The sequence below is a fragment of the Rhodamnia argentea genome, chromosome 2, assembly GCF_020921035.1.
Source record: "Rhodamnia argentea isolate NSW1041297 chromosome 2, ASM2092103v1, whole genome shotgun sequence".
NCBI lineage: Eukaryota > Viridiplantae > Streptophyta > Magnoliopsida > Myrtales > Myrtaceae > Rhodamnia > Rhodamnia argentea.
Window position 1 is genome coordinate 30,694,647 of NC_063151.1, and position 27,895 is coordinate 30,722,541.

Consider the following 27,895-nt stretch of genomic DNA (forward strand, 5'->3'; position numbering starts at 1 on the left):
CACTCGTCGTTCAATAAATCTAAAAGCACTTTTGCATGTCAAACCACACGAGGCACCAATGCCATTACATGTCTTTCAATCTGTCGCTGATCTCAACCCCATTTTAATATATAGAACACCTTTACTTCGCGCTTGATAAATCCCTTCATCAAGAACGAAAAATGACAAGCTATTGGATCCAAAATAAAAGGAATGCAGAAACAATTGTGGCATAGTGCTGTCGCGCAATTCTCATATTGATATCAATAGCCCCAGAGAGAAGCTTTTTGATAAGGAAGAAAAGGAAATTTATTGTGCTCGGCCATTATGATATGTGAGGTCTGTTCGTTTCGTTACAACAAAACCAAACACCAGCTATAATACATTACCAACAAAGTATGGTGCAAATGATGTATTATACAAGTAACTCGTCGGTTGCAGCTTCAATACATGAATCGTTTTGGATACGTGAATAATGGGCAACATGTGACGGCCAAGAAAACAACCAATCTCCTCCCCAACCCCAACTCAAACCTCTTCCGGTCCCAAGAAATGGATAAGAGAAAAATCAAAAGAGAAAGAAGAAACACAAGTAAAAGGACGACCTCATCTTTCTTCAAAAATTATTAAGGAAGAAACTGTGGCGAAATGACTCGGAAAGACTTCAAAACTGAAAGCCCTATGACTCTACCCCAAACCCAAGACAACAAAACCATTGGGATGTAATGCAAACGTCCCTACTCTAAACATATGAACCTTTAGTCCGGGGGAGGACAAACACATATCACTTCAATGCAATGACAAAGTGCTAGAAAATTTGCACTTTTTAGACTCATCTCCCCCCTCAAAACTTCAATTGATCTGCCCTAATCTCAATAAAATGTCTAACAAAATGCAGCACACTTGACCAAACCTCAATTCAATAACATGGATCTGCTCCAACCACCTCAGACCAATTATCAGCTTCATACCCCAAAAGCTGGTGTCAACATGAGAACGGAGACAGCATGACAGATGTGGCAATAGGCAACCTGATAGATGCTATATCTGGTATTTGGCTAATTTTTCCTTCTCAGAGGGCTCCAGTGCAGATAAGAATTGCTCCCACGATTCATCTCTTAGCATCTGTAGTCACATATATGTCATATATACCTAGTCATTATTTGTCCAACATCTAGTGATCATAGGTGCAAAAAGGAAATGTATTAACAATTGTAAAAAAAAAAATTGCAAATGATCAGGGGGAAGTATAAAAGAATTTTGACCAAAAGGGCAGAAAACTCATAACTCAAACTCTTGCGTGAGCTTTGAATGAGACTAGGAGAAAGGGGAAGAGAGAGGAGAACCTGTTTATAACCATGCAACACCTGGCAAACTTCGTCATGTAGATCCTGACTCCTTATGACCTAAAATCAGATGAGGACTCAGCCAAGAAAATTAGAAATCATCTAGGCTCTTGAATTTGTGTTGGCCCAGAAAATCTTACATTCCAACTTGCAATAGATTTGCCCACATAGACAAGTGAACTCAAGGCCCCAGATGGATTGGCCCGAACCTGCAAGAACATCCATTTTGCATGAGACAAGCTTATGATGGCTCTGGAGAAGTAATATAGAGAAATATATGAGAATAGAGAAGCATTAGAGAGAAATAAGGGATTATACTTACAATAGCACAGAGACCACGGAAAGCATCTTCTTTCTCAATGTCATCACGAATCCTAATCAATATTCCCACATAGATTTTGGTTATCGGATGGAGATAAGAATATCAAAGAATATTTCTTAAAATCATCTGGAAATTGGTTAGCATCTGCAACCTCAAGAGTGAAAATTCACTAATGCTTTTAATGATATGCAATCACAAGCTGGTACAATAGGGGACGATTGTGCTAATTGCCTGTAACTCATTAAGATCAAATGAACTATCTCACGGGCTCGTTACGTTCAAATCACAGGTTCCTTAAAAGCATAATTTCGATATATAATTAGAAAGCCTCATTTCCCATGCCTGTTGCATTCTTTAACACTCTCAATAGGCATGATGACAACAGCAATAAGGGGAATCAACATGTGTTGACCAACACTTCAAGCACATATTACCTTGTCAAAATTATCTTAATTACATTGCTCCCAGAAATGCTGCTTTTCAAGTTAGTATTCACATGACTAAGCTTTGTGACATCCATAAACTTCGGATTCAAAGGAGACGATGTTCATGAAATAATGTACATTGTCTACTGTATATCTACTTTCACTAAAATAAGGAGGCTCTTGTGCCATGCCAATTGTAGAGACCTCATGCCTAGCTGGCCACAATTTTTTTGAGTGGATGATAAACTTACATGGAGAGAGCAATACACCACTGTTGAATGAAATGCTCCATGTGCGGCGATACTATCTCTGGACAGACCCAAGCAAGCCTCCCGAGAGTAATTGCACCATTCTCAACGAGTGACCTATGAAGGCTCTGCAAAACATCAATGCAAGTTAGGACGAAGTGTGGTCAAAAGAGAAAAGTTAAGATGACAAAGAAGTGAATGCCGAATAGACTCAGATAAATATAGGATATACCTCTGCAGGTTGAAGGATTGGCACAATACATGAGATGACATTCATCACAATTGGAGAAATTTCTTGACGAACCTGACAATGGGATGCACAAAGCTATTACCGAAACTCAAAACACATAATTACATACAAATTGTTATTGTTTACTTCCAATATGCAGAATCAACCAAAACCGTAAGAAAAAAGAATAATCACAGTAAGACCACAAGAATAACTGACATGTGCAATCTCAAATGCTACCGCCCCAAATGGAACAATTCTTAGTCAATGCAAGCAAGTTTAACACTCAGAGAGACAAGACAATGCATCAAATTATGAAATCCAATAACCATACTGAAACAGTGTGCCTATTGCCCACTCTAATAAGGTTATAGCCACATTATTTAGTTGAAGCATCTTTAAGAAGAGATTTGCTGCAGGAGCAAATCAGGAATCTCCAATGAAGACAGAAAAATAGCCACGTAAAAGGAAAGCTTGAAAAAGGAATCAATATCAAGTCCAATCTGCCAAACCACTTGATATTTCGACCTTTCCTTCCCTCAACTAGACCAATACTCTACTTACACTTATGAGAGCCACATCTATCAGTAGATGAGTTACTGATGCAGACCTACGTGATCCAGCTAGAGTGGAGCAGGGCAGGACAGCCTAATGGGGGTTTGGGATGTGGATGGGGCAAGGCAGGCAATGCATGTGCACGCACCAGGATGATGATAGCACACAAACAGTACCCAACTAATGTATATTAAAAAGATTACATTGTTTAATTAACTATTTTGTTCCATCTTCTTTAGGCACAGTATCTGATTAACCTTCCCAAAAAAACCACAAATATTATAACACAAACTACAAAAAAAATTATACAAGAACGAAAATGGCCTTAAATGTGAATATGTAGAGGTTTTAAAAGATTCCGGGGGTTCAATATTGAGCAAAATCATCTAAAATGCTAAAACTAAAAAAAGTTTTTAAAGTAAAAATCACTTTAAACAAATGCTAAACGGACATATAACACCAATAAAGTTTTTTCTTACTTAGTAGGATTATATTTTAACCCTATTACTGTCAATTCTGCATAAATTCTCCAATAAAATTTGAGTAATCAAACTATTGCCTTAAATCTTCATCCATGTCTTTTAGATCTTCCCTTTTCAAATTTCATCGCCCCAGTAGAGTCACATCTTCTACACCCTTATGCAGGCCTTCAACTCACATCTCAAAATCACCACATAAATAAAAGCTTCCTTCACCTTATCCTCACTAGTGGAACCCCACTTTTGTTGAAAACAAGAAAGCGTCTATGCGTCGTTGTACATGCTGAGAATGAATGATCTTAATTCGGCAACAGCAGAAAAGTGAGGTAAGAAAACCCTACCTTAACAGCTAATTCGCCTATGGCCCAACATGCATTGTTGGCCACAGAAATGGACTCTATCAGCTGGGTAGTCTCCTGCATAAAAAGCCGCTTTAGCTTGTTACACGACTAAAGTATACAAGAATGCCACCTGGCGTCGCATTACAAAGAAGATACTCTAACCAATTGTTTGGCAGCTATCGTAACAAGCTCAGACAAGCGTGGATGCAGATATTGTGGACACACCTGGCCACAAACACCAGAATTTGTGATGAAAATACCTTACATTTGATGAGATTTTATACATAACAATGAACATTTGGATAGTGAATTCACACTAACTCTTGCAAGGTCCCCAAGGAGAGCAAAAGCACTTTGTCTGATATCAGGAGCATCATCCATGCAACATTGTAGAAGCAGGTCTCTTAAATTGCTTTGTGCAACCTAGAACAGACAATTGGTCAACACCAAATTCATAGAAGGCACAAACTACACAGTACCCTGATGGGGAGGTACAGTAATCTATGTAATTAGTCTTATAACAATTTATAGTAAGAAACAAAAGATTGACAACCTACATGGTTTATCCTCAACGTTCCTTCACTGGAATCAAAATGTTGAAAGAGGACAGTTAAATATCATACTTTACTTGACATAGTGAAGCGTCCCATAATAGCATTGCCAAAGGACGTCAATCCTACCCAGTGGTTATTCACCTAATACATCCAGAATTCTCGATCACATGCTAGTTCTTCAAAATGCATGTTAATTAGGTTCATGTCCTTTCGATTGACTGGTTTCCTATGAGAGCATTGGTTACTCAATGCTTTACAACTTTTACCGTAGTCAAATATAAAACTCAGAATGAATATTATAAGGTGCCAACCCATTTGAATTCACCAAAATACGACCAATTATGGTCTGTCCTCATCAAGACCCACAGATCTTTTGCTTGAAATTCTGAACTCTATATATCCTATCCACCCGCGCCCCATCTCCCTCCCTCCTTCACTGGTTGCCTCTATGTGCGCGTGCGCGTGCGCGCGCGCCGAGAGAGAGAGAGAGAGAGAGTCAAGAGAATCAAACTAGAACATAACCAGATTGTCTAAATGATATCAAACTAAGGAATGTGCTGAAAAAAGAAGCTTCTGCAGAAGGAAACAAAATCATCAAAGATGACAATAATTTATTGAATTACAGATAATAAACGGGTCTATACCAAGTTCTCAATCATGCTACCAAGACCCTCTGTGAGCCCTGATAGCAAGTCCAACGAACAGACGATGAACTCTTTATCATATTGAACTCCTGCTGATGCAGGATCCACCTGCACATAAATTATGGATCTCCAGCTTAAAACAGAGAGGGAAAAAGGATAAGATTATGCCAAAAGCAATTCCAGATGCAGAAACTAGGCCCCCTTCCCCACCCTGACGACTCTCTTCCCCAATCTTTTGGCCTCCATGTTATTTCAATTATTGAGAGACCTAGAAGCTACACAACATTTTAAGGTAAGGCTAATTAAGACCAAAGAAAATCAAGGCTCCAATCCAGATGCAGCATAGAAATTGGAGAAGGCTCAATAGGCCTTTTTGTTTACACAATTGCATTACCAGTATTTCCACATGATAAATTGATGACAAGGAATAAGGCATGGTGCAGATGCATCTGACCGGATTAGCAAGTCCACAGTATCATTGACATGATCAATCAGGCACCTCCTACGGTTATTCTTCACCATTATCTTATTTGATTACCACTATAGGTCAAATGGAGGAAGAAAACATAAGATTTTCTCTGGAGTCTATTCATGTTCAGAAGATGGAAGAAAATAGGTAACCAAGTACATGAAGTTCAGATGAAGGAAAAATCTCTCTCAGTGTTGTCATGACCATTGAGCGGTTCACTGCATCTCCACTCTTGGATTTGCTATAGCACTAATAGCAGCAGATGCTTGAGTACCATATTTAAATGAGATAGGAAGATGACTACACGACACCTATATTCACATTTCTTTGTATTTGATGATCTTGGCTTATTAGGTAATTAACCAACTGGAGAAAGTGAATTTAAATTATCCCCACCACTACAAGACATTTTCCAAATGAGCAAGTCAAACACATAAATCATTTTAAAGATCGGGGTTCATTTAATGGCATAGTTCTGCAACATCGAAATAGACAAGGCCTGCCTTGAAGCTGCCATTATAGTCTCCCGCCCAATAACCATAAAACAATAGTCACAACACTTAGTCTCAAAGACACACGTTGATTCTTACATTGTAAACACAAACAACTCAAGCACTTCATGTGAAAACTCAAGTATTTATCTTTGCTAAACCCAAGTGAAACTCAATTGAAACCCCCCATGTTGGCCAAGTTACACAAGTGAGCATCCAAACAACCATAAGCCGAAAGATTATCATACTGAAATGATATGATTACAGAGGTAACTGATAACCTTTGCCAGTTGTTGTGACTGGATTATGATCATGCACCTCTGGAAAACTGGCTCAGCAAATTGCGAAAATCCAGTGCCAAGTGCCTGAAAAAGATTTTAACCATAGAAATTAACAGATTCACCCTACAGGTCATTTAATCATAGTTCATGTCATACAGAAATCCAAACCCAGAAAAGACATTTGAGTGATTGGGAGAGAGCTTAAGTTTCATAGCCAAGAGGCATTAGGTTTTCGCTGGGAAACTGGCGTCGTTCACTCATAGGAAAGGGCAGATTCATGCAAGGTAGCTACTCATCAGACAAGTTAAACAAACTAGAAAAACAAAATTAGGTTTTCGACAACATGGTCTCACCAACTTCCAATAATTATACCAGCCTTTTACCACAACATCAGGACAACAACAAGATTAGCTAGCCCATCAACAATTCATATGAAACCAGTGAAAGATCATGTGAAATACCAAACAAGGCTAGCATACCTGTGCAATAGATGTAAAGCATTCGAGCAATGGAAAAAGATCTTTGTCTGAGTTAGAGAGCTGCTGCCACTTGGATATTAGTGGAGGCATCAAAATATCAAGATATCCAGGCTGTACACAACCAGGAAGAAAGATTTAAGAATTAACTTTCTGTTGACAATGGAAAATGAGAATGAGAATAGATGGAAACTACCAAGAGTTGCAACAGGTATGTGGAAAGAGAAAGAAGCTTATACCCGATTCAGTTCTTCTCCAACTGCATCTGCTAAAGTACCAATTGCATCGTAGACGATTCGCAGATTTCGTCTCTATGATAACAAAAGAAAAAACAGAACGTATATACTCAGTAAAATGAGACCACAAGCTTACATGTTCCTTGAAAAACCTGGAACGGAAATCAAGTAGCTTCAATCAAACAGAGAAGTAGACCAAACCTGGTATCTTCCGAAAGCACACATGAGGTGCTGGAGAATAGTTTCCAAATGTGGAACCAACACATCTGCAGCTTCCTAATAGCAGATGGCAAATAGTGAGTCGTAAAAGATGTGCACTTTTAACCAGAAAGGCTAATAAACATCAGTTCACATACCTCCTCAAGTGTGGCAAAAGCTGAACAAGCAGCCTCCTGGACACGCTTGTTAGTATCTAATAACCTTTGCAGAAGGCCCATAAGTACTTTAGTGAACTGTTCAAGGCCCTTTTGATTCCCGATACCCTGAGAGACACGTACGAAGGTTACAGCAAAACTTATGGTCTTCAGCAAATTGTAAAACAATAAATGGGCCATTTATCGTATCAACTTGAAGCAGACCTTTTCCCTCCCAATTCTTAGCTAGAAACATTGAACAACTGTTTCAAAGGGAAGAGAACATGTGTTCCTCATTAAAACAAAGTTCAAGCCTTCAAGGTTATGTGATCCATCTGTCTGCCTTTACTTATCACCGATTAACTATTTCTTAAAAAAATTTGAAACAATAATATGCTTTCTTTAAGAAAGAAAGATATTTCATTTCCAGTACATATTTCTTTTCTTTCTTTTTTTTGGAAATTAGACATAGAGTGTTTTTTGCTTACCAAACTGTTTTTAAGCTTTAAAAAACGAGGCAAAAGCAGACCAATCGAAAAAACAAAAGGGGGAAAAACTGTTTCTCCATATGATACCATAATCACCCAAGCAGATGAAAAGGAACCCATCAAATACCTGAACAATAAATTTGCTGAAACGAGAAAGTGTCCAACAAGTTATACTCCGAATCAGAGGAAACTTATCATCCAACAAAGGAACAAGGAATTCCACCATCTGCAATAACAAAAAAGCAAACCATAATCTCCCTGCTCGGAGGGGAAAGAGGAAAATGATTTAACAGACAAGACAGGACCAGTTTGCTGTCGTAACATATGCTGAATGAATTACGCGCATGGGTTTCGTAAAAAGGATGAATAAACGCGTTTGTGCTAAAATGCAAAGAAACATCGCTCTGATCAATTCCTTCAGAAAGATAAAGAACATTCCAACAATCTGCTGTATAGAAGGAATGGTACCTCAGACAGATGTGGGTAAAGACCTCTGATGCAACCTTCTGCTATGGCACCAAGAGCCAAAACTGCAGCTTCCCGCTCTTTCCAGTTTTCATCACCAGACATGGACAGCTTAGCCTGGATCAAGAAAGGAATCGTAAAATTAGCAAGTAAAGGATGTAAAATCACAAAATACTGTCTGCATGAAGTAGACACTGCTAAGTTATGGGATTACTGTTCTATCAATGAGCGGATTTTCACAGCCTTTTCTCGTCAAAAAGGGTTTAATTCGAATAAGGTAGTATGAAATACAATGCCCTCTTCTCAAGGAGAAGAATATAAGAGATGTCTTCCGCTTTGCCATTGGAATAGCATAAAAATAAGCTCAACAAATAATGACGGCGGAGAAAACATAAAGGAAATTGAAACAAAACACAGGCTTCATACCAAGTCAAAGCACAGTATGATTCGTCTACATTCCTTGAAAAAACTGCAGATGGTTCTAGGAAACCCAAAAGGCAAAGTTGAATTGTGAAGTGCTTTAAGCCACAAGTTAGTCAGGTCAGTTGAAGACTAGCGAAAGAGTAGGGCAGCTCGAGAGAGTGGGTAAATAAGTGCATTTTTAAATTTGAAACAAAGTTCCATAAAGAAGGCACCGAGGAGGGTATAACTCTGTGGAGAACAACTTCAAAGAGAAAGCCACCCATGTGCAAGAAGCTTAAGATAAAGACACAGTCTCTAGCATATCTAAGAGATTGTACTTAAGAAACTATACTCTCCCACTATACAGAGTGGAGAGAGAGAGACCAACTATCAAATCCTAGAAAAGCACTTCTCTTCCTTGTCTTGCAAATTAGCCAAAAGAACAAAAGAGAAGTGGTATCATCTAAGTGATTTCTTTTACTGTGCAACAATAGCTTCCTTTACAAGCCCAAAGTAATCAAAGCAGTATGTATAACGATGATGCATATGCACCCCACTCAAATCAAAACAATGCTATGTAAAACTGGTGCTTCTATTGGCATATGAACAGAAAATACAAAATCACAATAATTACATTTACCTGGACCAACGGCATCAATGCTGGAAGGATATCATCCCCATAGACATTCGAGATCACATCAAGGCTAGCAGCACTACATTTCCTCAAATTCCACACATTGAAACTATCATCATCCTGTGTAGAATGCCCAAAAAAAAATTCATGAGCAGCTAATAATGAACATCAACACTTTCCCAGGGTCGGCATTCAATTAAGCACCAAACAGACAAAAATATCAGCCAAGAATAAGGCAGGAAATGAATAACCGAGAATAAAGCAATTACGTCATCTGTCACTTCATCCGATCCATGAAACCTTGACGTATGAAAACGGGGTTTCAAATCCTGCATGGAATTGACATAAGAGGGAAGTAGACCTACTAGTTATAATAAGTAAGAAACAGAGCCTCAAATGACACTAAAGCGTATGAGACAAAACAAAACCTGTTCCCTATCTGGAAGAGAGTCATCCTCCTGCAAAGAGAGAACTGAAAGGTAACGTTATGCAAATTAATGACAAACAAAAATTTGGCGAAATTGGCAAGCATGAATACAGAAACGATAGACATGATGGAGATGAATTCACCTCCGCCTCAATAAGCGACTCATCATCATCTGCATAGGCCATATTTGTCAATAAGATCTGAAGAACATCAAAAGAATGGCAATTCACAGTATCAAATTTAGTACAGTTGCATAAATCGCTCAAAGTATGGCAAAACTCAAGGATGAACTGTACCAGTATTATACGTTCCAAAAACTCTCTCAGTAGTTCAAGGTTCACCTGAGCTTCACAGTATGTGGACCTAACACCAAAAAGAGCTCCCTAAGCTTTGCAATTTCTTTAGCTCTGAAAATGCTAAAATCTTGAAGTGTAGCAAAAATACAACAGGAAAGCTTTCGCCACCAAACTAAATGGCATGATGTGAGGAAAAATAGCTGGTTATGAAGATTACAAACACAAAATAGGGAAACCATGCATTATCTAATGGAAGGGATACTTAACAAGATTAAAGTACAATACAAGGCACTTTCCTAGACTAAGTGCAGCAGAATGGAGTCATTTTATTGTACAATTTGGCAGGCATTATCTCCAATTGTTCCACCCAAATCATTGAGTAAGCGTACCCACCAGCTAGTTCATTCAAGGGGTGAGAAATACGTGGCAAGTTGCCGCCAGAAGCAGAACCCTGTATTTCTTCTAGAGAATCTCCTAATTTTTCCAGAGCAACTAGAAAGAGATTCTTTAACCAGAAAGAATTCAGTTCCCTTTAATTTTATTAATTTATAGCTATTTTGCTTCAATCTTTTCTATCGAAAAGAAGAGAAGGAAGATTTAGTTACGATTAGAAATACGCTTTTCTATCTTTATCCATGGATCCTTTACCAATACTTATTCCAAATTTCATTCCAATCAAATGATCTGTCTCTCATTTGTCTTCTTCCTTGCTCCAGAAGTTTTTGATAAAAAAACCATTGAGAGACAAAAAAGATTCAGCTCGTAGGCTCCAGAGATTCACTCGTTTTTTTCACAACGAGAGGAGTTTACTACACATATGGCCCCAAAAAGAAGAATTTTTTCGAGGGGGAAATCAGAGATATTTTGTTCCACCACAGAGAATTACTCGATTCTTCCATTTCAAAGAAATTTCATGATCCATCAGAACAATCATTTACAGCATTTAATGATTCCTAAAAGTGGATTCATACTTCTTGAATTTTAATTAAAAAAAAATCTTTATTTATGGTCATTTTATGTGATAATCGCCTTTTTCACCCCCATGTCGCCACGTGGGAGGGGAGATAGAATGCAATAGAAACAAAGACACAGGGAACAAACGGGTTACCTACTCTTAACAGTCAAAGCAAACGCTCAAGAAAGTTCTCAAACAAGCTGGGATCAGCAAGAGCCCGCGGCCGCAGCTGTGGATGATTGGGTTATCAATCTATTCTCTCAGTTCAAGCATGGAGTCAATCCCATACTTGTTATCCTTTCAAAAACTTTCCGGTCTTTGAATCATTGCGGAACTGAGGAAGAATTTTACTCTTAGCAACTCCTATGTTCGAAGCAAGATGTTGTCTAATTAGCCCATGAATTACAAATGTCTGAAAAAGTTCTATTGCTATTTCCCGAGGCAATCCACATCGATGTAATGGAAGTGAGGGTCCTACGGTTGTTGCTAGCAAATACCACTATTTTTGGTTTTGGATCTTCCAAATCATTCCCGCAGGAGATCCGGACCCATTTTTTTCTGATCCTTCGATAAAAAGATTCATTCTCTTCATAAAAAAGAGGAGGTAGAACCAATAAAGATTTCTTTTTCGATTCATCCCTGATTTGGCTGGCCCCTCAATCTATTTTATTTACTGGGTGTTCACTCAAACTCAAAAAGCCTTTCTGGTAGAAGATTAGCTGCAACATGAAGTTAGTAAAATGTTCATATTTCTGATCCTTTTTCTTCACTTTTTAGAGCAAAGCTTCAGAAAATCTTATCGTTCCAACTAATTGTCACCCAGAGACTGATATGGTAGAACTACTTTGAATACCACAAGTTCACCCCAATGCATGGGAAAGCATGTGAACTTATACTAAACAATGGCTAATGGTTGATTTGTGTTTCCGGAAGAAGACTTCCAGCAAAAGGATACATTCAGCAAGAGGATGGGATATAGAGACCAAAAACTAAAGCTATTAAAAAAATTTAAACATAGCGGAAGGCAATACCAAAATTCGCAAGCTTCAAGAGCCACCTCATCGTCACTGTCCTTGTTAGCTTGCAACATGAATTCAGTTATGTTCCTTAGATGCGGCTGTCATGAAATGATGGAAATTGCATAAAAAAGGGACTTAAAATGACCAAAAATATGACAAATGAAGATGATAATGGAAATTGCAGCAGTTCTATGGTCCAATGGATCAAAAGATTGATCAAAAGAAAAATGAGATTTTCCTGAAAATAGCTATTCTGATTTCTTATCTAAACCATTGTGTCATCACATAACTTTCATTTTCTAAGGACTCTCAGAGAGATCAGAAGATGTAAAAGAAATAAAATCACAAAGAAGAAGATAAAAGAGCATGATTATTTACCTCCAACACAGACGGTTGAACTTCAGTGAGCTGGACAAAAGCTGCGCAAACCTGTTGGTAGAACAAACTAAAGTAAATACCAGATGAACAACGTACCCGACTTATGCAGCCCACAAATTCGAACAAGTATATAGTGATCAACGTATTGATGCATAAATCAAATAAGAGTCCTAATAGGATTATCATTCTTCTCCTAGATATCTCGGGAGTCCAATAACAGTTAAGGTCCACCAGGAATCTTTCTACATAGGCTGGAAGTTCATTCGGAAATGGTTTCTCCTTTGTCCAGTCAAATTAACGAATTTAATATTTACTACTTCCATCAGACTAGGATTTAAGTCTATGCAGATGATGTTTTTCCAACAGATGATTCACTAGAATAATGAAGTGTAGACGCTAGCATTTGCTTGATATTGGATTGTGTGATGCAATTCTTTACTTAAAAGTAAGGTCACGGGACCCAAGGTATGATGATTGATGCTAAGGAAGTTCTGAGTTTAGTGACTAAGATCTTCGAACTCATTTTGGTTATAATTGCCTTGACAGATAATGTTCACAGCCCAGGAAGAGTACCACCTGATCTGACTCCTATCCTATCAGATTCTGATTCTCCTACATTGCCAACTGATATAGAGAACAAAAGCTCTCAACTGCATACACTCCAGATTACAAGCACGTTATATAAAGGCAGATCCAATAAAGACAATTTTTTTTTTTTCAACAAAATATGAACAGAGTAAAACATCCATATGCATCATTTCATCCATCAAAATGTGTGAACACCTTTTGAAACACTTCCTGATATATCCAACGACAATAGGGAAAAAGCAGTAAAGCATTGCTAGATAGCAATTCTACCAACTGCAAAAATGCATTACAAACCATACTAAAACCAGTCATACCCTGGGATAGAGACTACAATTGACGGATATGGGAATACGAGGATCGAGAATGTAGAAACTACGTACCAACTTTCTGACTTCAGCAACAGAATCATGAGCAAGGACAAACAGGCCTTGCAAAAATTTATCCATGGACCTATATAATGCCTGACCACAGGCAAGTGAGTGAGCAAATGCCACCATAGAGAGAGGGAGAGGGAGAGAGAGAAAGAGAGTATATATTGCAAGCACAACCAATACTCACAGCAGGCATCAGCATAATGAACTGATTTATCGAGCCTAAAGAAAGCTTCCTCAAGGAGGCATGTGGTGATTGGAAAAACTGGTGAAGGAAAAAAGTAAATGTTGAAAGCATGATAAAAGATCAATATAATGACCACACAGGTGATAATGCAGGAGAGAATATCTCCTGCCAAATCGACTAAAGAGAAGGATGACATGTCACCTGCAAAAATCTCGGTAGAAATACATCAATAGGACGTTCTCCTAATCCAGGAATATCCATATCAAGCTCCTGGGGAATGTCTTCACATATCTAGCAAAGACGAGAATATACAGATTTCATATTCAGTTGATGCTATATCCACAGTTTTGCTTACTACAAGTAAACATTATTGCCTGACACTCTGAATCTAAAAGGCCTCCGCAGGTAAAAGTCTCCTAATTGATAAGGAAAATGCACAAGAGGGGAAATGCATGCGAAAGGCTCATAATCGCCGACTAATATGTGCTCTATGGACTCATGAGAATGGCATTAAAGCTCAACCCTTAAGTGCACACGGTTTGTAACATGCAATTTAGATACATAGGTAACAAAAGTCTCAGAATCCAGATTGAGAACATAATCTGCTCAAAAAATTATATCACATACTCTTCACAACCACACTACTTTACGTATGCTAATCACCCTAACTGATGTTTGCTTATGTGAAGAGGAAGCAAGAAGCATCTTCAGAAATACCTTTGACAAAGCATCCATGGCACCTTCCATATGGTTCGGATCATTACTGTCCAAGCATTGTACAAGGCCCTGCAATAACTCTGGCCACCCAGAAATCCTCCCTTGCTGAACTACAACACTAATGATTGTTCCAACTGTCGATCTTATGTGTCTATCGGCTGCTCCCAAACAAGGCAATAGCTCTTTCTTTATATATTGTTGATAGGTAGGATCCAATGATTTGAAAGCAGATCTCAAGTTATTCTTCAGAAGGAGACCAGCTGCTTGCCGAATTTCAACTGATTTACCCTGTTTAGGAGAGTGGTGTCAATCAACAAGGTACTGAACCCTCTGATGAAAAAAAAAAAATTCAAGCTTTCAAACTCCCAATGATGCGAAGAAGATAATATCTCCTTGTTAGAATTAAAGAGCACCTCCGTCCAACTAGCCACTAAAATCCTACCTTGCAACTAGCCACCTAGTAAGATTTTGGCGGCTAGTTTTACACAAATGCTTTGGAAATATACTGATGAGCAATGTCGAAGGCAGCAGTCAGAACCAAGAGCTGAATTCAAATTACTATAAACACAATAACTTTAGGCAACAGCAAATACGCACAATTTAACGTGTTCATATGGACACTGTGCTGGGATTTGACACCGGTGCACTGACACTAACACAAATATTAAACCCTTGACAATCAACAGCTCCAAATTTCACATAGACATCTAGCCCCCCAGCCATTTCAGACATGATCAGCTTATGGTAGGCAAGCCTGTTACAATGAAGGGATCCAACAGATATTTCCCCAAAAGACAGTGGACTATCAATATCCAGGAAAAGATGAACCGTATTAGGTAGTTTATGAAAGGCCACTATCAACTAGAACCATCCTCCTCCAAAGATGAAGTCAAAAATCTACATAAGCAACATTTTGCACATATCTGGTAGGAAAAAGAAGAAATCCATAATCGAGAGAAACCTCAACCAAAAGCAAGGAAGCGTCACAGAAGCAGAATGAGCCGCACTACGGGTTCAAATGTATATAAATTAGCTTGTTTCATTCTAAAAGACGACTCGCAAACCCACCCCAATCAATGAAAGAGCTCACTTAGTCGGAAAACAATCAAAACATCGCATTCCACAATCAAAGCAAAAACAAGACTAAAACCATCTATGGCCCACTAAACCCTACCAGAACCCAACCAACAAAATCGGAAAACTCATCGACTCTCCTCCCCCACCCACGCGCTTAAAGCCACGGGATTCCCGGACGAAAAGCTACCTCGGCGCGAGCGAAGATGAAGGCAAGGTAGTTATTGAAATCGGGGAACTGGCTGTAGTGCTGGAGCTGCTGCCAGATGCGGGACTTATCGGAAGTGGGAGATATGTGCTGTTCGAGCAGAGTGCAAATCTCCCTGAGCCCTTCCTCCTTGGGTTGCCACGCGGGTTGCGCCGCCATGCCAGCTGGTGTTCTCGCCGCCGCCGCCGAAGGCCGAAACGAGGCGCCCGATTGAGACTGACGTCGACGGGAGATGTGGTGGAGGCGGCAGGCGAGTATCGACGGTCGAGATGGCCGTGCTAACCCGGAGGTCCTTCGGCGGAGAGAAGTGAGGAGAGAGAGAGACGATCGTGGACTGCAGGTCTGAACTAGTAGAGAGAGAGAGAGAGAGAGACCAGAGAGCGTTCGTGAGCTGGTTTTTCGGAATAATTGCCCTGATGAGGTCAGAATTTTCCTCGTACTTGCATAATTAGCCCAGGCTTTTCACGCGTGATTATAATCCGCAGGGGGAGCGGTACCGATCCACCGAACCGCATCCATCCGAATTTACGATTCTCAAAAGGTATTTTTCCGATTTCCGATTCCATAAAATTAAAATCCATCATTTTCGTTCGATTCTCGATTTAAAAAAAAAAATCAGACCAAACTGATTATTTTTATTTATTTTTAATTTCTTAAATATAAATTTAATAAACCATCGAATACTTTTTATTTCTTAAATATAGACTTTATTTTCAAATATAGTAAAATTAAAGTCTGTATTACTTATCCCTACTAATAATACCTTGATTTTATTGAGCCAATTGAAAATCGAAACGAATCGATTGGTCTAATCACAAAATCATGTAATCCTATTCATGATTTCTAGATGAGATCGAATCGAAACGAGAATCGGTTACTTCTATTAACCAGCCAATTTTCTTTCTTTATGCTATTGTGACCAATTTCGGAGGAATTATTAGCACCCTCCTAGCAAAAGCTTATTGTTGTATTCACCGTATAACAATGAAAATATAAATTACCATACTAATAAATCTTACGATAAAAATTAGCCATCTTTTTAGATTGAATATTTTCGATTGGTTTTGAAATCAACTGTCGATGTTTAAACCCGGTGTCAACATGTCTAGGTATCACTCAACTCATTCGTGCTGATAATGACTTTTTACCCATAGTTTCAGCTCCCGTAACCCTCTCATGACTAACAATGACTAAGTTAGAATCATCTCTCCCACGGCGAAAGTGGACAAGCGGTTAAGACGCAAATCCTTAAATATCAGGTGGCGATTCTCATCACGCCAATGAAGATAGGGGCTCTTATTTTGCTAGCATATCGATAGGATTGCACTGATTCATTAGTTATAAAGATATTTTGACCTGCTGTTACATAGATGAGTCTCAATTCGAAATATTCCTTGGGGAATGCGAAATTCTTTCTAGCAATTAAGAAAAGTTAGATTTTGCTTAGGCCAGTTCAGAAATTTTCACTTAGCATGTCTGAGAATCAATTGGGACAAAATTGAAAGTCAGGGCCCAAATTGAGACGGTACATCCATTTCGCGGCCACCTTTTGAGTGACCCCTTTTTGTTCCAACTTAAAATGGACTATTCCCACTCATGGTTGAGCGACGCATCTCATCTCCAGAGAATAAAAAAAAGGGAGAAGAAAGTACAAAATAGTGGATTTCCAGCTGTACTTGTGCAATTTCTCTTCTTTGGCCTTGAGTGCCCAAAACTGGACATACTGTCCTCCTACTCAATGTCAATACACTTTCGACTTTAAAAAAAAAAAAAAATCAATACTTACGTTCTCTCGTCGAAATAAAGATTTACTGATTTATCAAGATAAATGAAAATTTTTTAAATAAAGGCTCGAAGTCCTTTAGTTTTTTCAAATAAAGGCCCCAAGTGGCATAATATATTTTCAATAAGGACATGAAATGGGCGTAATGCTTCAAAAAAGGGTATGGCCTAAAGGGCATTTTCACTTCAGACTATTGTTTGAGAAAATGAGAGCACTTCATGCATTTATTTAAAATACAATTCATTTGATGCCCTTATTTGACAAAATGAGATAACTTCGGGCCAATTTTTTGGAATTTTCTCCGAGATAAATGATTATTGGGTATCGCTTTAGTGTAAATGCACATTCCCGTGGCATTGACGCCGAAAAAATAAAATTAATCAATTTGTAGAATGCCTTTTTTTGCGAAGTTGCGGGACGTCTCGGTCTCTATACACGGGCTTGGGCCTCTTCCGGCCTGGCCTGGCCCGGCCCGCGTGTACTTGGGAGAAAACCAGTGGGAAGAAGAAGACCTTTTGAATTAAGAAGGCTATAAAAGAAAGTGTTAAAAACAGGCTACCGATCTCCACACAAACCTTGGAGCTGCCCACAAACTAACCAGAAAAACCATGAGCCACGCCACTTTGACAAACTTGCCCTCGCTTTGACTTGCGCACCCGTCCACGCGTCTCTAGCAAAATCAACAACACCCCGTAAGACACTCCAAGGCCATAGTCGACAATTCAACTCGTCGGACCATACAGATTCATCACAAACCGCGGCGTCTATATAATCTCTATAAGAACGAGTCTGAAGAGCGTCGTTTCATTTCGTTTTTTTCGCTTCAGTGTCGTGTTTCTCCATACCTCCATGAGGCATCATATGATCGGTTCGTACGTTCAGTTCCCGCGGGATTTCGCCAGGAAGGCCTTGTTTTGGCCGGACGGCGGCCTGAAGATGGCAAAAGGCAAGGTGGCAAGGGTGCAAGCGCGAGGGGCGTCGAAGCGCTCGCTCGCTCTGACTTTGCTGCTGTCGTTCACAGTGGTCCTTCTGTTCTTGCTCGCTCTCGGGATCGTGTCCCTTCCCGTGAGAAGAGAGTTTTCACCGCGCGAGGGGCCGACTCCCGTTAATGCCAACTCCCTCGAGAGGTAAATGCGATCGCGCACGCATGCAAGCGCGCTGCATCTTTTGCGCTGTCATTTTAATGAATCGGTAATATGTCACAAAAGTTTGGTGCCGTTTCATGATTTGCAGAGTTGCATTTGGAGGGTTGGGAGAGAGAGGGAAGCAGTGGACTCAGGTGCTCTCGTGGGAGCCCCGAGCTTTTCTTTACCACAATTTCCTGGTCAGTAAAAACTATTCGATCTCACAGCCAAGCATTACGATCTTACCAAGTCTTGGTCGGGATTATGACTTCGTGTTTCCCAGCATATGATCAATCTTTATCAAATGCTAAGCTGAGTCGAGATCCTTTGATTTACAGTCCAGGGAAGAGTGTGAGTACCTGGTAAGTCTAGCCAAACCTCGCATCAGCAAGTCGACCGTGGTCGATGGCTCTACCGGGAAGAGCATGGACAGCGGGTAGATGTCTTCCAGCTCTAAAACCTCGTCTCCGCTTAGTTTTCTCTCAAGAATGAGCAAGCTTCATGATTCTTCCCTTATGCAAAAAATGGAAATTGCAGGGTGCGCACAAGCTCCGGAATGTTTCTCAATCGAGGACAAGACAAAATCGTGAGGGCAATAGAGAAAAGAATAGCAGACTTCACTCACATTCCCGTGGGTAAGCCGAGCTCCGTGGAACGCACGCCATAGTACTTTGAGCCGATAGTCCTGTTATCATCAGGGGTCGCAAAATGTTCAGCATGAAAAGTTGGTTGTGAGCACCATTTCCTAGTCTCACGTCGCCCTCGCAATCCATCTCCGAAATTGAAATTTCTGGTCCATCGAATTATTTAATTTGCTAGATTTTCCTCGGCCATTCTATGCCGATTTCCATGATCGGCATATCAGTCGGCTTTTTGTTGGGATAGTTTCAACTGATGAAGAGAGACCTTATGCATTTGCAGAGCATGGAGAAGGACTTCAAATTCTGCAATATGGGCACGGGCAAAAATACGATGCGCATCATGACTACTTTTCCGACCCTTTCAACACTAGGAATGGAGGCCAAAGAATGGCGACAATGCTTATGTATTTGTAAGGACCGATTTCTTCTTCAAATGCATATGATGAAGAACACAAAAGTCATCATCTTTCACATTTTTTCATGTTTCTTCATTTAGTTCCCTTTGATGATGATATAGGAGTGACGTTGAGGAAGGAGGAGAGACGGTGTTTCCAGCTGCCAAGGCAAACTTCAGTGCCGTGCCTTGGTGGAATGATCTATCAGAGTGTGGCAAACAGGGATTGTCTGTAAAACCGAAAATGGGGAATGCAGTACTGTTTTGGAGCATGAAGCCTGACGGGACGCTCGACCCAGCAAGTTTGCATGGTTAGTAGTTGCTTGTTCTGCTGATTAAGTTCCCAATTTAGCTCCAGCCCTGCGTCGCATGGGAGAGTGAACAACCTGTATGTGAAATCAGCATTCGATTAACTGATTTCCCTTAAAAAATTGCCAAAATAGCATTTCCTCATTCGACGTGCTTTACTGTCTATGTCAGGTGCATGCCCCGTGATCAAAGGGACAAAGTGGTCAGCTCCTAAGTGGATGCACGTCTGGGAGTATAAGGTCTAAGCCATCGGTTAGTACATACTCTTCAATTTTCAAGCTAATTTCCAAAATACTACTGTCAAAGTGATCATACGCAATTCTCATGTATCCACAAGCATACAAGATCATATACTACTGTGGATAACTGTCCAGACACCAGTGTATCTAACAGTATTTTACTTGATCTTCCCTTGTCCTTTCAAGTGGGTGATGTTGATTAGGATCTCAGACCAGAAAAAAGAAACTTTGATTAGGATTTCTGATGTAACCATCCCACAAGACAGCCTCGGAGGTTTTCACACTACTAGCTCCATAGGAAACCTAGCAGAAGCTAATTTGACAAATATGCAACTAAGGGTCAGTATCATCAATTTAAAAGTACATGCATTCACTCTAAACATGGAGGCGGCATATGGTCCTTTTACCATAATTTTTTGTCCTAAATATTGAAGGAAGTTAAATTACTTCTTTTTCTGTAAAATATGCAGCTGATCCAAAAGTTCAATCCGATGCTTACACTTAGGTCAGGCTAAAAACTCTCACAAACAAGTGGATCAGATTTGATCGCTTCAGAAGTTGACATAGAAAATCTTGTCACTTTTTCTACTCATGAACAAGCAAGCAAGCATTCACTTGTTCTCTAGTGGTGAACGCTGCAAGTTATTCCCGTATAATAGTATGTACTTCTGTTCATTCATAGGGAGTATTATGAGAATCCTCAGTTACGTTGGACTTGTGGCTACAAAGTACAGCTGAAAGATCCATTAGCCGTAGGCTCTATCTTTTCCCTTTCCCTCACATCCAGAATCCATTATGCAACTTCTTAGCAGTTTGCTTCTGACAAACTAAGGCAGAATAACCATTTAAGTCTTGCAAGTACATTGAATTTGGATGTAGCCTAACGATTCTTATTTTGCCTTTGCAGACTCAACTCAAGCATCTCCTTTACTTCTACATGTCTATCAGGCAATTTGTTTTAGCATTCAGAGTGTAAATTGCCCATATCTGTTACATAACTTAACAGGCTCAATTGATTCTCATTATACAATAGAGAAAAAAATTGTTGATGCATTGGTTTTCATTCCATGATCTGGATAGAAGCTCGTTCTTACAGTTCATTCAGAGCCACTGCATCCAGATCGCAGAGTGCAGCGAACAATCTTTAATCTGGTCGATAAGTCACGGTTCAATTCATGCTGTACAGCTTACACCTCCTGGAGGACGGCTACTTAGCATAACGAGACAGACCTATTTTAAGTACGTATGGCATATTCATCAAAAGATTCGGTAGAATTAAACCAACTTCAAGAAAAATCTCGCCAACCTCATGCCTCCTTGCTCCAAAATAATACGAGCACTCACCTCAACTCAAAGTTTTGCAGGGATTAATCATGCCTTCAAGGTATGCTGCAATCAGAGAGAGAGTAAGAGAGAGAGCAAGGAAGAATTGGGTTTTAAATAAGAACAGGAATTTATTGTATATTCAACCAGCTAAATCACAGCAACACTGTAACCAGTTCGCATACAATTAAGGGTGCTTCAATATCCATCGATCCATGCTTCAAACATTATGGGGTAATGGAAAACATTTCAAATTGCACCCATTTTGGTAACTGCATTCTGTTATGCCTCCATCTCAGGCAAGCAGAATAATGAAATACAAGGTGCTTGATCCAGTCAAACAACATCTCGAAGTACTGCATTCACATTCATAACAGTACCCAATTCTAGCACCCTGAGGCTCACAAAACGAGATCAAGACGCCCTGGATGTCAAGAGAATTCTCATCCTTGGAGCAAATTGTATTTTTCAGGTAAGTTGCTAGGCCCAGTCAATTAGGACAAAAGCTAAGTAAAATGATCCCATAAAGGAACTGTAGACCTTGCTTTGCTCCTTCAACATCTCAACCACCCAAAAGTACATACTTGGGCCAGAGTTTCAGCAAGGTCTGGAGCATCTTGACCGTTGCTAACAGAGGAATAAGGCAATAAACAAAGAAAAGATCACACCAATCAGTTAAATTCCTCCTACTTGATTCATGAATGTAAATATTTTACAACTCCTCCCATCCCAACACCTGGTTCCATTACCATTAGATCATCTCAACAACTCCCATATACAGCCTCAGGGGATTGGCAAAGCATGCATGCAAATCACACGCTATTTATGCCACAGGGTAAATGATATAACTCATTAATTAAGAAAACAAAAACAAAAAGCACAATGATACGGTTAACGCCATTCCTAACAGGTGACTAATTACCTTCGTCATGCCAAGTTTGCGAAGTTGACATAATATTTGAGAGAAATCTTCAGGTGGCTGACATGAGAACTGCACATTTTTCCCTGTACGAGGATGTATAAACCTATAAAAGCAACATGCTAGAGTAAACCCAACTGTGACATGTCACCATCGTCAGAGAACATAATATGATAATGGTTTAGTGTCTCACCCAAGAGAAAAAGCATGGAGGCAAGGCCTTTCTAGCTTAGAAACCAACTCTGGAAGGTGGCTTTGGCGACCAGGTGGTAATTTGGCTTGCAGTAATGACAATATCATGTTTTTTGTCCCTCCGTATACCTCATCACCGAACAAAGGAATTCCTACATACTTTGCGTGAGCACGAATCTGCTTCCAAAAACCATTTGAGGGTCAAGATAACGAGAAGCCCAAATAAATACATTTCATTGATATAAGGATAGAGCAATGCAAAATCTGACAAATGCAACAGGTAGAGTCCAAATAGTATGCAGCAGGGCAAGAACGAGAGAGAAGTTGCTATAAGCAGGAATTTGCTATGCAGAAGACATAGAAGTTGGTCGAAAACTGTTATGTCCCAGTAGGAGGTTGTCTATGTAAAGCATGAAGAAATACAACTAAAGCAGCAGCTGTTGTGATGTTGATCTCTAACCTCTAGATCTGGTTTCACAGCCTTTTCAAAAGAAAAATACAAGAGATGAAAGGGTTATTTACCAAACCACAAATTAGTAGAGAACTATTAAAGAAAAGATTGCATTTTTGACAAAGAACTGTTATATAAAGCAATAAAACCTGCTTGCTACAAAAGATTAAAAAAAAAAAAAAGACCTGACCAGAAGAAAAAAATAAAATAAAAGAGAAGGCAATATGAAAACGTTATGATATTCATAAAACTGAAAATGCACGGCAAAAACTCACTGATCTAGGAATACCAAATTGTTGCATAACATGCCACTTAAATCAGGTTTATTGGTGGGATACCTGATGAGTACGCCCAGTTTCTAACCTCCACTCAACCAAAGCGGAGCTTCCACCAGCAAGCACTTCAATTACTTTGTACCTGTAAAACTTAATAGATGTAAGACCTATTTCATGGGTTAGAAAGCCCTACCAGGAACTCCCCATTGCAACCATGCTCTCTACAGCTATGATATTTGAAGAACTCCATAGAAAGCATGCCTCAAAAACAGATTTTCACCACTTCCAACCAAGCCAATAGACATTCTGAAGATATACAAAGGTGATCATTCAAATGATAACCATCACAAACCTCAACTTGCCTAACCAAATCCATATAGCTATTAATTTCTTAAAAGCTCGTACTTCAAGAATTACGATAAGCAATACACCTCTTAAAGTCCAAAGGATAATTTATGACGATCTTTTTAACAGATTAAAACCCAACATTTTCCTGAAATATGACATAATTATCGAGCAATTAGAGTGTAATTATCACAACTCACACAACTACCAAATTAGAGCATCCATGAATCACCTACTAGCAGCATAACGTGCCTGAACCCCGTTGATTGGTCCTGGAATAGCAGCCATGCGAATACGGTTGTTTGTATCACGACCAATTGGAACCTCAATGCGGCCAGATGTTGCCGAAGGAACTCCAGATGTAAGACTGATGTATACTCTCTGAATGGTATGCCTCTTAAATTGCTCCGACAAATGGACATGTGAATGCTCATTCTATATCATTGAGGAAGATACTGAGCAGGAATTCTACTAATGATAGTAAAGTGGAAATATCAGGAAGAACTGTTACCTTTGCAACAACTAGCAATCCACTAGTTCCTTTGTCCAACCTGTGAACAATGCCGGGACGCACAGAACCTCCACATTCAGATGAGTTAAATCCTTTAGTAGAAGTTTCACAAGCTATAGAGCTACTAGACTCATTATCCGACACCTCCTCGCCCTCCGAAAGTTCTGTTTCTGAAAAACCAACTGTTGGAAGACTGCAATGATGAAGAATGGCATTCACAAGAGTTCCTGAAGCATTTCCAGGCGCTGGATGAACAACCTGGATGGTAAACAACAATGCCAATTCAACTCTCAGGTTTTTACTTCACTATGCTCAGTTCCAAGCTTATGAATCACTGAAATTTGAAGGACAGGCCACATAAACTATACCCAATGACAGAATTGAACCTTAGTGACGTAGGTATGAAATGCTACCGAGCCTAAATAGCTGATGCACTATAATATGCTGCAAACTGAAAATTTTCGGGGAGAGAAATACACTCTGCTCTTTAAGCGACAAGATACACTTGGAGAAACAAATGATCCCAAAAGATCTTATCGCACGTGCATATCTTTTAGGACAGTAGAGGAGAGTATGATACCTAACTTATATATGTAAAAGCTTATGGTACTAACAATTCGACATCCAAATGGCGAGAGAAATTGAGAGAAATTACCATGTGTGCAGGTTTGTTGACAACAAGCACATGTTCATCTTCGTACACTATGTCCACAGGTATATCCTCCGGCTCCGCCCTCAGAGGTTGCAGCTCTGAGATCGTGCAATCAACCATATCTCCAGCTCTGACATTATGCGAGACCTGAAGAAGAAGAAGGAAAGAACGCAATCCACGACTTTCAACCACCAAAATGCACTCGGCACGAAAAAAAAAAAAAAATGTGTTCGAGGTCGGTGCCTCTTTACCTTATCGACGACGCGGCCATTGACAGAGACTAATCCCGATCGAATGCTCGACTGGACGCGAGCCCTGCTGACGCCTTGTATCCGAGAGGAGATCCAGGCGTCGAGCCTGAGCTTGCCAGACTTCGCGACGTCGACCGTCTCCAGCAGCTTGACGCCGGCGTAACTGCTCGCCGGTGCGGGGACTTGTTCGCGGTTTTCGAGAGAATCGTAGTCGTTCTCCGCTGAAGCTGAACGAGCTCTGAGAGCAGTGAGGAAACCGGAGCGGGCTCGAATGCTAGGGCATCGGTGGAAGGAGGAGAAGAAGATGGTGGAGTGACTCGCTGAGGAAGAGGACGCGACATTGCCGAGCAACATTCTCTTTTGGCAAAACGCATTTGCTCGTTCGTCAGATATTGACATTGGTTTCAATTTCTCCTTTCCATTTTTTTTTCCCTTTTCTATTGAATTAAATTAAGGAATTTCGCGGTGCAAAATCTTATTTCGTCAAGGAACGCCTTCCACTTCTTTGTCTTATTTTTTTCATTTTATAAGTGCACTGAAACTCGTAAAATTTATCAAAGTATGCAATCGACCCCTAAAAATTATCACGGAAGTATAGTCGAGTCTTAAAACACTCAAAAATTGCATGAAAGTACAATTGAATCTAAAAATTTCAAAAATTCAATCAACAGAATAACTTCATTTCATCAATTTAATAAATTTTATGACTTGATTGCATTTTTTTAGAGTTTTATAACTTAATTGAACTTTTTAATAAATTTTAAGATTAAATTGCATTTTTTAAAAAAATTTAGGATTTAATTATATTTTCGTGACAATTTTTGAAACTTGCAATGTACTTATCTCTCTTTTTTTTCTAAGTAAATTGCCAACAATTTTATTTATTCACCATACATAACCTTTTTTCTCAACAAAAAAGTTGCAATGTTATCATTTACATCAATGTTTTGAAAAAAAAAAAAAAATCTTTTACATCAATGCCTTCTTGATTTCCCCCAAGGAATCTTGATGATCATTTCTATCGTTTATGAAAATGAATTATCAAAGAATATTTTTATCATGAACAAAAAAATTTGGTGTAAATTATTGTCGGTAAAAAGATATTTTCATTTTTTTTCCAAAATATTAATCATTGATTATCCATGAAATAAGCACACTCTGAATTTACATTCCCAAGCTAAAACGAGCAAATTTTTCTTTTTCACAAGTATTTTAATCATATTATGTATAAAAAAATATTTACAACCTTCCATAATTTAAGTTTTCGACATTTTTCTGGTAATGACTAATAGTATATGGACTAAATATTTGAGTGCGAATAACATCGGCATAAGGATACCTCAGGTGCTAATATTTGTGTGCGTCGCTCACTTTGGTGTTAATTTTTTTTAGATCATTTAAGTGCCAAATTGAAAAAAAAAATGATCATTTTAGTGCTAAAGGTGAGAAATTCCGACGACCTTACCGGAGTTGGCCTTTAAATAATCATTTTAAAAAAAAACGACACTTTTTTGTCAAAAAAATTGGCACTTAAGGAATGTAGAAAATGATCACTTTAATGCCAAATCGAAAAAAAAAATTATTAGTTTAGTACGAATTCCGGCGATCTCACCGAAATTGGTACTTAAATGATCGTTTTTAAAAAATATAAGCACTTAAGTGATAAAAAAAAATATTGGCACAAAAGTGAGCATTGTACATAAATATTGACACTTTAGGTGTGCTTTTGCCGAATAATATTAGTGCCCGCTAATCTTAATCTTATCATGAGACTACTCATATCGTTGTACGTATTATGCATCAAATGAACTTTATTTTCCGGGTCCAAGTCGACCCAACATACCGTCCAAGTCGACCCAATACACATTCTGATGGGCTAATCCAAATTTGTGAATTCTCTCAGCACATTGTAATCATATAAACCTCAAACTTAATGGATAGGAAATTTCGAGTCAAAGAATTAGGCTCCTTCTGTTTCGAGAAAATTGTATGATTTGAACAATAATTTTCTAATAATGATTTATTGTATCACTCGAAATAATTAGTCAATGAAAGTTATCTCCATTAATGACAACATTTCATATCTAAATATTGTCATGGACGGTCACAATATTTTTCGGTCGTTCATTTTTATCAGCAATAACGGCAATTATTTCTAGAAAAATATTTTTGTTTCATTGGAATTTCTTCCGCAACGAAATATTTTTCACTGAAAGTAGTTATTCGATTTTTAAATGTAGGAAAAGGTTTTATCGCGATTCCGGACATGAATTATCCAGAAAAATCAAGGAATCAATGGATAAAACTTCAAGTAAGATTGTAGTAACGGAAACCAAATCGGAGTTTGACCCAACGTAAAGGTCTAGAAAGTATAATTGTTACAATCGAGCCAACATAAACAAGTTTTGACGAAGTTTGACTTGATGTAGGAGCATGAAGATGCTACAGCACTTTACTGGAGTTTAACTTGACGGCAAAGTGCCAAGGATAAAGATACAAGCCGGAATTTGTCCAGACGACGAGAATCTAAAAGCTATAATTAAGGAAATTACATAGAACTATATTAAGTAAAAATAAAAGATAAATTTATTTGATTTGTCGGGGGCACTTCTTGTGGGCGTTTTGCAGTATACATTGTTCGAATGGTAACTGCTTCTTGACAGTTGTGATCCTCAAATAAGCTCCATCAATTATATCCATGTTGCCTAATCTTCATGCATGACCATGTTCTTGGGTAGTTACCATCGCTATGTGTAGCCAACTAGGTAACAGTCTATGGTCCTCTGACAACAGTTTAAATCCTTCTGGTTACCTTCATCAATCGTGCCCATGCTGTCCATTTCTTCGTA

At 39.0% G+C, this 27,895-nt stretch overlaps 3 protein-coding genes and 1 long non-coding RNA gene across 11 annotated transcripts; 2 read left to right on the forward strand and 2 right to left on the reverse strand.

Moving 5' to 3' along the window:
• Nucleotides 1-270: 270 nt before the first annotated feature.
• LOC115738900 (transportin-1) lies at nt 271-16,114 on the reverse strand. 4 transcript variants are annotated; one of them, XM_048273917.1, is made up of 29 exons: nt 15,620-16,114; nt 14,356-14,643; nt 13,840-13,929; nt 13,639-13,716; nt 13,461-13,541; nt 12,493-12,543; nt 12,127-12,212; nt 10,141-10,207; nt 9,988-10,044; nt 9,846-9,875; nt 9,687-9,746; nt 9,424-9,537; nt 8,385-8,498; nt 8,044-8,142; nt 7,432-7,557; nt 7,277-7,351; nt 7,079-7,150; nt 6,843-6,953; nt 6,364-6,447; nt 5,123-5,230; nt 4,246-4,347; nt 4,087-4,149; nt 3,925-3,999; nt 2,553-2,624; nt 2,349-2,448; nt 1,648-1,668; nt 1,466-1,534; nt 1,326-1,385; nt 271-1,104 (listed from the first exon to the last, which is right to left on the reverse strand). In XM_048273917.1, exons 1-28 carry the CDS (start codon nt 15,794-15,796, stop codon nt 1,360-1,362), a joined length of 2,496 nt encoding a protein of 831 aa, XP_048129874.1. In that variant the 5' UTR covers nt 15,797-16,114; the 3' UTR covers nt 271-1,104; nt 1,326-1,359. The 4 variants fall into 4 exon arrangements, with proteins under 4 accessions (XP_048129874.1, XP_030527961.1, XP_048129875.1 ...); XM_030672101.2 differs by having other exon boundaries at nt 1,648-1,699; nt 2,324-2,448; nt 15,620-16,112; XM_048273918.1 differs by lacking the exons at nt 1,326-1,385; nt 1,466-1,534.
• LOC125313771 lies at nt 11,480-26,209 on the forward strand. Its single transcript, XR_007197373.1, has 3 exons — nt 11,480-11,566; nt 12,430-12,441; nt 26,199-26,209. It is a non-coding gene; the product is annotated as an uncharacterized LOC125313771 (long non-coding RNA).
• Nucleotides 18,229-21,471, forward strand: LOC115741309 (probable prolyl 4-hydroxylase 3). The gene is made up of 8 exons (XM_030675541.2): nt 18,229-18,547; nt 18,654-18,744; nt 18,883-18,980; nt 19,082-19,179; nt 19,466-19,595; nt 19,703-19,890; nt 20,060-20,140; nt 21,035-21,471. Exons 1-7 carry the CDS (start codon nt 18,270-18,272, stop codon nt 20,131-20,133), a joined length of 957 nt encoding a protein of 318 aa, XP_030531401.2. The 5' UTR covers nt 18,229-18,269; the 3' UTR covers nt 20,134-20,140; nt 21,035-21,471.
• On the reverse strand, nt 18,882-25,434 carry LOC115739663 (RNA pseudouridine synthase 2, chloroplastic). 5 transcript variants are annotated; one of them, XR_007197367.1, is made up of 9 exons: nt 25,047-25,434; nt 24,799-24,942; nt 24,144-24,401; nt 23,869-24,067; nt 23,351-23,454; nt 22,563-22,738; nt 22,373-22,475; nt 21,434-21,516; nt 18,882-19,939 (listed from the first exon to the last, which is right to left on the reverse strand). XR_007197367.1 is itself a non-coding variant. In XM_048273920.1 (8 exons), exons 1-8 carry the CDS (start codon nt 25,398-25,400, stop codon nt 21,499-21,501), a joined length of 1,356 nt encoding a protein of 451 aa, XP_048129877.1. In that variant the 5' UTR covers nt 25,401-25,434; the 3' UTR covers nt 20,008-21,498. The 5 variants fall into 5 exon arrangements, 3 of the variants coding, with proteins under 3 accessions (XP_048129877.1, XP_048129876.1, XP_030529111.1); XR_007197366.1 differs by having other exon boundaries at nt 18,882-19,965; XM_048273920.1 differs by lacking the exon at nt 18,882-19,939 and having other exon boundaries at nt 20,008-21,516.
• Nucleotides 26,210-27,895: the final 1,686 nt, after the last annotated feature.

What these genes read in the sequence shown, in the direction of transcription:
- LOC115738900 (XM_030672101.2), bottom strand. Translation starts at nt 15,796, where the DNA reads ATGGCGGCGCAACCCGCGTGGCAACCCAAGGAGGAAGGGCTCAGGGAG. An exon ending in CTTGAAGCTTGCGAATTTTG is followed by an intron (nt 10,208 to 12,126) that starts GTATTGCCTTCC and finishes TTTTGGTGTTAG; the next exon opens with GTCCACATACTGTGAAGCTC. An exon ending in GTGCTTTCGGAAGATACCAG is followed by an intron (nt 7,151 to 7,276) that starts GTTTGGTCTACT and finishes TTGTTATCATAG; the next exon opens with AGACGAAATCTGCGAATCGT.
- LOC115741309 (XM_030675541.2), top strand. Translation starts at nt 18,270, where the DNA reads ATGAGGCATCATATGATCGGTTCGTACGTTCAGTTCCCGCGGGATTTC. An exon ending in GGGAAGAGCATGGACAGCGG is followed by an intron (nt 18,981 to 19,081) that starts GTAGATGTCTTC and finishes TGGAAATTGCAG; the next exon opens with GGTGCGCACAAGCTCCGGAA. An exon ending in CTTCACTCACATTCCCGTGG is followed by an intron (nt 19,180 to 19,465) that starts GTAAGCCGAGCT and finishes ATGCATTTGCAG; the next exon opens with AGCATGGAGAAGGACTTCAA.
- LOC115739663 (XM_048273919.1), bottom strand. Translation starts at nt 25,400, where the DNA reads ATGTTGCTCGGCAATGTCGCGTCCTCTTCCTCAGCGAGTCACTCCACC. An exon ending in TCAACAAACCTGCACACATG is followed by an intron (nt 24,402 to 24,798) that starts GTAATTTCTCTC and finishes TTTACCATCCAG; the next exon opens with GTTGTTCATCCAGCGCCTGG. An exon ending in TCAGGCACGTTATGCTGCTA is followed by an intron (nt 23,455 to 23,868) that starts GTAGGTGATTCA and finishes CCCATGAAATAG; the next exon opens with GTCTTACATCTATTAAGTTT.